The 8,742-nt window shown below is 36.0% G+C and overlaps 1 protein-coding gene across 2 annotated transcripts; it reads right to left on the bottom strand.

Annotated features, from left to right (window-relative positions):
* Positions 1-1,508: 1,508 nt before the first annotated feature.
* On the bottom strand, positions 1,509-7,525 carry LOC18434438 (protein DETOXIFICATION 16). Of its 2 annotated transcripts, XM_020667266.2 has the most exons (8): positions 7,208-7,525; positions 5,543-6,087; positions 5,018-5,104; positions 4,753-4,809; positions 4,336-4,574; positions 3,667-3,785; positions 2,353-2,439; positions 1,509-1,940 (listed from the first exon to the last, which is right to left on the bottom strand). In XM_020667266.2, the coding sequence occupies exons 1-8, from the start codon at positions 7,475-7,477 to the stop codon at positions 1,863-1,865; spliced, it is 1,482 nt and encodes a 493-aa protein (XP_020522925.1). In that variant the 5' UTR covers positions 7,478-7,525; the 3' UTR covers positions 1,509-1,862. The 2 variants fall into 2 exon arrangements, with proteins under 2 accessions (XP_020522925.1, XP_020522926.1); XM_020667267.2 differs by lacking the exon at positions 4,753-4,809.
* Positions 7,526-8,742: the final 1,217 nt, after the last annotated feature.

Here is an 8,742-nt window from a genome sequence, read left to right as displayed (position 1 = left end):
TTTATTTGGGAATTATTCCGATTAGGTTAAATTTGATTATGGCTTATTTGGGACTTATTCCTATTAGGTTAAACTTGATTATGGTTTTAATGGGCTGCTTCAATACACCATAATTGTTCATGAATAGACAATTGAAGTCCAATATTGAAGGAAAAAAATGCATCGTAGTTTTTGAAGATCATTCACTGATTGTTCATCTCTCGTGTATAATTTGTTAAATTTCCTATTTATTATTATGACCCGTGTTATATATTTTTTAAATGATTATTATGTTTTATTTTAAACCCTGATGTACCGCCATTACCATATTGAATCAGTGTGGGCTTAACTTCCCCAGGGACCAAACTTTTATTTCAATATTTAGATCTTGAACACATAGAAAACGTCAATATAATTAAGGACCAAAATGTATACAATAAGGCTGTTTAGTTTTGGTACAAGAAGGTCATAATCATCTTTAGTTATTAGATATGAAATTATATTTTTGGAGATGTGCCGCTGACCACATTAAAAAATCATAAAAAAATTTAAAAAATAAAATAAAAAAAAAACTAGAACTTTGTGAGCCTTCTAGCGAGCTGATTTCACATTCACAATGACTAGCCTTCTTATACTATAAATAAAAAATATTATAATATATTGTATTAATAGAATGCTGGTTTTCCAAGACTAGGTGAGTGTAGAGTGAGACCAGTTTGATTTAGGTGGATTGTATTTTATGCTAGAGAGAAATGATCCCTTTTTCTTAGGGATCATCTTTGAATTAGATCAAAATAGGTGGTTCTATGAGATCAGTGTCTTGAATTGGTTCGAATCAGAATTGCATGCATCGAATCAAAGTCAGTGGGGGGTGATCTAGGTCTAGGGAAGCTCAAAATTGCCTAATTCCTATCGTTTTTTATTTCTTTTGTTTTATGTTATGTCTATACCTCAATCTAAATCAGGAATCACCGATTCAAACCGGTCAGATGAGAAATTTGTTCCTGAATTTAAAACATTGTATGGGAGAGGAAGGTAGAATATGTGGGGGATGATCCAGGTCTAGGAAGGCCTAAAATAGCATAATTCCCCGAGTGTTTAATTTCTTATGTTTGTACCCCAATCTTTCTTTCTTTCTTTTTATAATAGGAGTCCATGCACAAATATTTCAGCACAATTTGAAGTGCCCAAGATGGGGATCTTAGTATGCTTTATTCTCTCTTCCTTGTTTTGGTACATATAGCTTGATTCGATTGACATTTCAAAAAAATATAACATTGAAACATTGAAGCAAAGCATTCTAACTTATAAAAGATGAACTAAAAAGCAATAAAAATATTTGAATATTAAAAGTCACAATGGCCAAACTTTTGTAGTTTATATAAGGTGAATTTTGACTTATAGAAAAAAGAATGCGGTATTAGTATACTGTCTATTTTACATTAGATAATATATATTTAACATGTCTTTTTTAAATATTGTCAATTTGATACTATTTAAAAAGACATATCAAATCTACTCCACACAACTAAAATGAACATTATAGAATACCATAATATTACTTTTGTTAGCCTTACATGAAATTTTGTCTTTGTCGTCTTACATGTGGGCCATTATGTCAACGTGAACTCTTTTTTAAAAATAATTTACACAATATGGGCCTTCTGCATAAAAACTTCTATGAGCCACTATGATAGTCTGCCAGTGGAGGCGTATCATCAAAGCAATGCAATCATAATTTTTTTTGGGTAAATAAAGTGGTAAGTCAGTGGGGATTTGGAGCCCTATCTTTTGGTGAGAATGAAGTCAGAGACCTTACCATAGGGCTCAGTAATACTACCGCCAAAGCCCAAGCCACTCTCCAATGCAGCCACGATTAATATTCACATTGTGTGGTCCTCTGATAAGACCATGTCTAAGGGCAAGGTCAAATTATAAATTCTTTCTCGAGCTTTTTGTGCCTGTGTCAGTGTCAATTCACAACTTAAACCAGAGAACTATTCTAGTTCATATAAATAGAGTGCCTATATTATGCTCATGTGGGATCAATACTATATACTTACTCCTTTAGGTAAAACACCTATTTGGGAGAATTTTTTTAATCTAAAATTTTGGGAACCACGAACTAATCAATAAATTATTATTTTTAAAGAAAAAATATAAATTTTATGTTTTTTAACACTTCAATCGAATGACAAAAATGGATTGCTTGCATGTGCCCTTCTTCTCCTAGAAGTTCTCAAAAGTTTTGAACTTAAGAAACCCTATGCTTTGCTTTATGAAAAACTTTTCCAAAAACTGAGCAATTATAAGCTTATATGCAAATTGGATAATTAGGAACATGAAAAATATGTAGAGCACTGAATTACTTACTTGTTGTTCCCAGTCAGTGCACAAGGTGATACTGACAAAAACAACCATTTGCACTAGAAGCCCGCATGTAATACCCATCCATAGCCCCTAGAAGAAGCAACAATATTCGATACACCCATCCAATTAGGAAAGATCTCAAAGTGATATTTGCATTGACCGTTAGAAGAGTTTTTTTAATACATACTAATGATACATTGAATCTTATATTCTTGCATGCATCCTATTTGTAAATGGTATATTGAGAATATTATGTATATCAAGTGTCAAGGTGCCAGGACTCGCCAAGATACCCGCCTTTTGGCCGAGGGGAGTTACTCGGGCAAGTTTAAGTAACTCGACCAAATTCAGTTGGATTTTAAAAAATTTAAAAGACAAACAAAACAAAAAAAGTCATATATAACATCTTCATTTCTTATAGACAGATTTAAGGGTCATCTTGATTGGATGGTGTAGCCACTTTATACGAGGTTGACGGATCAAACTACCACTTGAACAACATTTTTTAATTTTTTATATGGGGAGTGATTTCATGGAATGGTTGTATAGTAATATAATGAAACAATCTTCAAAAATTACGTTAAGACCATTTGTTTAACCCTACTTTTTAAATATACGCTCTTTTCATTCGAGTGAACAATCAAAGAAAAACAAAATCTAAAAACACAGCCTACAAAGTATTTTTCTAGCTCAATTAATATAGGCCGTCCATTTTGATAAGATGCTCAAATTTAGATCTTACAAAGATTTTTCCCTTTTCAAAATTATTAAATAGCATTATTATCATTAAATGAACAATGTTAAAAAAACAAAAACATCATTTTGAATTCCTAAAAGCCTATTGTTTGAGGGGGACTCATTTCGACCATGTCCAAAGGTGCAAATTGAACTTTGACACACTCTTAGCCATTTGATTTCACATTTGTGTATCTCTTAAAATTATGTGTATCTTTTCAAGGAATTTGTAGTGTGATCAATTAGTTCTCGGTTGGCCTGGTCTGATCCTAAAAAGCTAGGGCTTGGGCCACAAAATGTAGCCCAAGGACTGGGCTAGGGCCGGGCACACAGCCTGAACCTTTTTTTCTTAAATGTTTTTCTTTTATTTGTTTTTGAAATCCTAGCCCGGCTTACGTCAGACCTATTGGGCAGGACTAGAACCAAGGTTGGCCAAGCCCAGGCCTTGCCTGTTGCCATCACAATGTTGCCACCCCTATTGTGAATTGTCAATGGAGTACCCAAATTTACAAAATAGGGGGATGAAGAATATGTTTGCCAAGAAAATAAAATAAAAATGAAAAGAGAAATGGGGGTGCTCACCTTCCCACCCATGTGGAGTACAAATGCCAAAGCAATGGCAGCAGGAATACCCACAATGTAATAAGCCCCAAGATTAACAAATGCCCCAAGCTCCTGCCAACCACACCCTCTTGCAGTGCCTGAAATTTAAGAGGAAAGTGGAAAAGGAAAATCTCATCAATTAGTAAGTCTGATTCGTATTTCTACGTTTTCTCCCATAGGAATAATTTTTACTGGCCCGGCCCAACCCAACCCATTAATAGGGCCAGGGAGTTGAGGGTCCCTTTGGCCAGGTGCAGCCCAGGCCAGGCCTCTACTGTCCCAAGCCAGGCTCGGACAAGTACTGCCCCAACCTCGGTCCAACCAACCGCCACCCCTAAACAGCATCATAGGAACTCGATACCTATTCTCAATTGTACTTCTTGTTATGAGCCTTATGACTCTGATATTAGAAAGCTAGAAACATTTAATAACTTCAAAGATGTTGCATAAGTCTAATGTCCCAAAATTTCTTACTTCTAGCAGAGATGGTAAAACTTATCTTGGTAAATGCTCATGTAAGAAAAATAAATTCAGGAGGGGCCATTACCTAACCAGTTAAGGTGATCCATAAGTTAGTCGATCTAATTTGAAATTAAACAAAACGTGAAAGAGAAAACATCATTCTGTAGAAGCCAAGATTCATCTTACCTGAAAGGACACAATTCACTCCATCGAAAGAAACAGAGGTTGCAAGCAATGGTATCATCTGAGACATATAGTCTACAACCTCTTCTTCTTTACTGTATGCTTGACCCAGTACATGCCTCAAAAGAATGAGGGTCACTGCCACCAAGATGCTCATTGCAAGAGCCATTTGGACGGCGACTCCCACTGCAAAGCGTGCAACTTGTGGTCGCCCAGCACCCAACTCGTTGGAAACCCTTGTACTGAAACAACAGGAGAAATAGTTACAGAGAACGGAAGAAAATCTATTGAGATAATAGTAATACAGATTGCAAGAAAAAATAAATAAGATGAACATGAAAATTCAGAAGAATGATGGTGACCCCAATTGAAACATGGAGCAGAGGGTGTTGGAGAAATCTCTGAATTTGACTGATGTACCTTATTGCACCGCTGAGACCGTAGGGGATCATGTAGATGAATGAACTTGTATTTAAGCTAGATGAATTACAAATTGGGTGTTAGACAGCAACGATCGAGGTCTTAATTAGGCCAAAAAGAGGAGAATTAAATGTTTTAAACAAGACAATAACTTCTGTTTTTTTTTTGCTTTCCTTTTGCTCCGCTCATTTTTTTTCTTATTTAGTCACTAATCAGATACTAGATGAAAATTTACTGTTTTTAGGGAGTGACGATAGATTTTTACCTTATCGAAAGAATGGAAGTTTCAAGCTTCGGATTAGGTAGAAGGCCAGACATGAAAACAAGCAGCTCAAATGACCACCACTGCAAGCTGCTCAAACCCATTGAAGCACTTTAGATTATTAGATACGAGAAAAAACAGCTCAAATCACCCCCCACTGTTTCCTATTTAAAATTTAAAAGACTAATTAGATTATTTAAGATTTTACCTCTCTTCCTAGGAAACTGTTGAACTACCATATCAGTTGGATCAAAACATAATTTTGCACCCAATATGCATACAAATTAAATACATGTGGCAACTGTGAAAGAAACATAAAATGTTTATTTACCCTTTTATTTCCACTGCCATGCATTCAAAGTCTCCCTAATACATCATAGAACCCTTCTAATGATGCCCACGCTTCATGCTATGACATCTATATGCTATTTTCAAAACATATTTTCTAAAAATTTAAACCCCAAAGGAAGAGAAGTAATAACAAAAAATGCTACTTAAATAGAAAGTAGGAACAGAGAAGCCCAATACCAGATCATTGCCGCTGAAGGGATCCCCAACCTCAAAAAGCCAGAAAGGTCATGAAAACTCTCCTTCGAAAAACCAGACCATGTCATCTTACAAGCTGGTGAGAACTTGACATACAGAACCAAAAGGATTGCATTTACATAGTAAGATATGGAAATCGCCATAGCAGCACCTTTACTTCCCAAACCGCACTTGAAAACAAGAGCCCAACAAGTAATAATGTGCGACAGAGCTGTGAAACCAGCAGTTATCATCATCGGAAGAACGATGTTTTGGGTCTGAAGGAATCGAGAATGAATTAGAAGCACCGCATTGGCAAAGAGGCTTGGGATCATCCACTTGATGAAACTTCCAGCTTCCTCTGATATCTCTATGTCTTGCCCCATGGCTTTGAGGACTGTCGTTGTTGAGGCCCAAATGAAAGTAAGTGGGACACAGAAGAGAGAAAGCACAAGAAGGGCTCTCTGCATATATATCCCAAGCATATGGTACTGTTTTGCGCCATAAGCCTGCCCACACAATGTCTCCAGTGTACTTCCCATGCCCGACTGAGAGAGAGATGTCAATTACACAAATGCCAACTTAGAAGCTACCATTTTTTATTTGAAACTTCCCCTTAAAAGGGGAAAAATGGAAATTATCAGAGATGGTTGAGTCTCAAATTCTAGTATAAAGTGGATGTTACCAGAGATAGCTGATTTTTAAGGTCTAAACCAATAGAGAAGATCGAATTCCATTTTTCTACATCAGAACAGAAAGACTAAAAAGTGCTTTTGTTACTTGACAAATAAGATGAGGAAAAATGGATGTTATCAGTGATAGTCAAGGTTCAGGCTCGGGACATAAGCCCTGCTCGGGTGAGTCTGAGTTAGGAGTGGCATTGGAGCTGGACTCGACCCAGGACCTGATGAGTAGACCCTACCCAGGTCCAGGTATGGGTCCAAAAATTGGTCCAGGTCCAAATCTTGGACCCGAACACTATTTTGGGTTCGGTTCATGTAGACCTGACCCAGAAAAGTGTTGATATTTAAATAATATTTAGTATATAATATTTAAATATACACTTAAATGAGTATAATTATATATTTTAGTTATAATATTTAAATAAGGGTTTGGTTTCCTTAAGGTTGCAACTTTGAACAATCCAATCAATGCGCACCTCCAAATTTTATCATAACATGTATTTTTGGTGTAAACAATTTGCTAGGATTACCTGAAAATATATTTTCATCTCTAACTATAAAATTTTAAACTCCAAAAATAGTTAGAATCAAGTAGATTTATAAACATATGAAAATCTTGAAAATGGACGGTCTAGATGATGTGTTTCAAGATGCACTATTTCTGAGACAAAATCAGTTTCTTTTTCATATTCATACATCTCGATATCGAAATGATCAATTAGAAGGTTTTCTAACATTAAAACATCCTTTTCTGATGGATTTTTGAGGTGCATCTGTAATTCTACATTTTGAGGTTGCAACCTTATGAACTTTTTCCATTAAATAATGCATGCATATGTTTATCAAATTTATGAAATATATTTAAATATATAGATATTTGATCCAGCCTCCACGTGATATTTGATCAAATTGTAACCTGAGCTTTTAGAAAAAAAGAAGAAACAGAGGGCCAAGACATAAGTAAATGGGAAGAGTGCTCACTTACCAGCAAGCTGAAGCCTGTGGCATTGGCAAAAGAAGTGGCCAATGAAGCTCCAGAGAGTGAAAGTTCACCCAAATGCCCCACGAACATGAGTGAGATCACACACAGACTCTGCTGGAACAGATTCACTGCTATCAGTGGCCCAGCCAATGCGATCTGAGTCTTTATCTCGTCGATTTTTTTTCTCTCACCACTTCCACAGTCCCTGTTTCTCGGATCTCCATTTTCTTGAACTGAAATTAAAGCGAGTTTCAGACCATTTTCTTCTTCCATCTGCAACTGCAAGTGGAAGAAACAATGCAGCAATGGAAAATATGGAATACCGAAGGAAATTAGATGCTTGACCTTTTAATCTCTCTCTCTCAAAGTAGATTCAATTATTTTCAATTATCTATTTTGTCTTGTTGGGTGATTTTAAATTCCAGTTACACAGAGCTTAGGCACATGATGCAAGTATATAAGTAGCAATTACAAAATCACCACCTGTCAAATGTGAATATGACAATGATGAACCTGTTTTTTAGTTCATGGTGAAAATTGAAATATCATTCAAGTGGGTCTGATGCCTTACAAAATCATGACAGTCATATCACGAACTGACAGTAGAGGGTTGCCTCTTAAATTTCATTTCAGGTACCCTCCAAAAGATTTCTCAAACTTGCTAAACTGACCTTACTCAGAGTTGAGAACCCTGAGTAAGTAAAGGTATTTGGAAAATTTGTACCACTTTGGATAAGCAGAGGTACTCTCATCGTTTGGTGGGGCCTCTTAAGTTAGTTAAATTATTGAAATACTCCTACTTGTTTAGGGTTTCAAACCCTGAATAACAATAATTCAGTGTTCAAAGAAGTACGTAGAAATAAAAATTGGAAGATAAATCCTCTATAGTTACCTGTGATCTTTTGACCCCTTAATGACTTTCTTCATTTATATCCAAGTACACAGCCGTTACTATGGAAGACCAAGGCTGTCCCTACTTAAAAGTACTACATAATCCAGTTTTCTCCTTTTCCCTTTTGTTTTGGAGTTTGTACTTGTCAATTATCTCTTTACATGATGGGCTTGGGACATGTTCACCATGCAGTCAGTATGCGGTGAATAACTCGGAATGGTATCGTTATTTGGCGTATTTAGATTTTAAAAATCACCATTTTGAACTGGAATCACCTGAAACTAGAAGGGGGATGATCTGGTTCTAGGGAACCAAGGAATCGCTTGATTCCCACGAATATATTTCTCTGCTGAGTCTATACACTGATCTAACTCAGGAATTGCCAAGTCAGATTGAGTCAATCACAACTTGATCCCCTCACAATTCAGCGTTGAATTACTTTGGGTGTAAAATATAGAAGTTACTTGCTAAAAGTAAAAAATCTCAGTGTTAGTTATTCAGGTAGTGCTCACGGTTAATGTAGGCAGTGTGATCAGTTGAGGTATTGCCTGTCATTGCTCTCAAGGTCATAATGGCAAAGGAACTTCGGTAAGTATTATATAGGAAAAGTGGTTGGTATGTCAAAGAATGCAGTTATGACATCGCA

Source organism: Amborella trichopoda, chromosome 6 (assembly GCF_054954075.1).
Source record: "Amborella trichopoda isolate Santa Cruz 75 chromosome 6, AtrichopodaSantaCruz75HAP2 v2.0, whole genome shotgun sequence".
Lineage (NCBI taxonomy): Eukaryota > Viridiplantae > Streptophyta > Magnoliopsida > Amborellales > Amborellaceae > Amborella > Amborella trichopoda.
The sequence above is the reverse complement of the archived record's forward strand: the minus strand, read 5'-3'. Positions and strand labels throughout refer to the sequence as shown.

What these genes read in the sequence shown, in the direction of transcription:
- LOC18434438 (XM_020667266.2), bottom strand. Translation starts at nt 7,477, where the DNA reads ATGGAAGAAGAAAATGGTCTGAAACTCGCTTTAATTTCAGTTCAAGAA. An exon ending in AGTGAATTGTGTCCTTTCAG is followed by an intron (nt 3,786 to 4,335) that starts GTAAGATGAATC and finishes CTTAAATTTCAG; the next exon opens with GCACTGCAAGAGGGTGTGGT. An exon ending in TACTCCACATGGGTGGGAAG is followed by an intron (nt 2,440 to 3,666) that starts GTGAGCACCCCC and finishes TGCTTCTTCTAG; the next exon opens with GGGCTATGGATGGGTATTAC.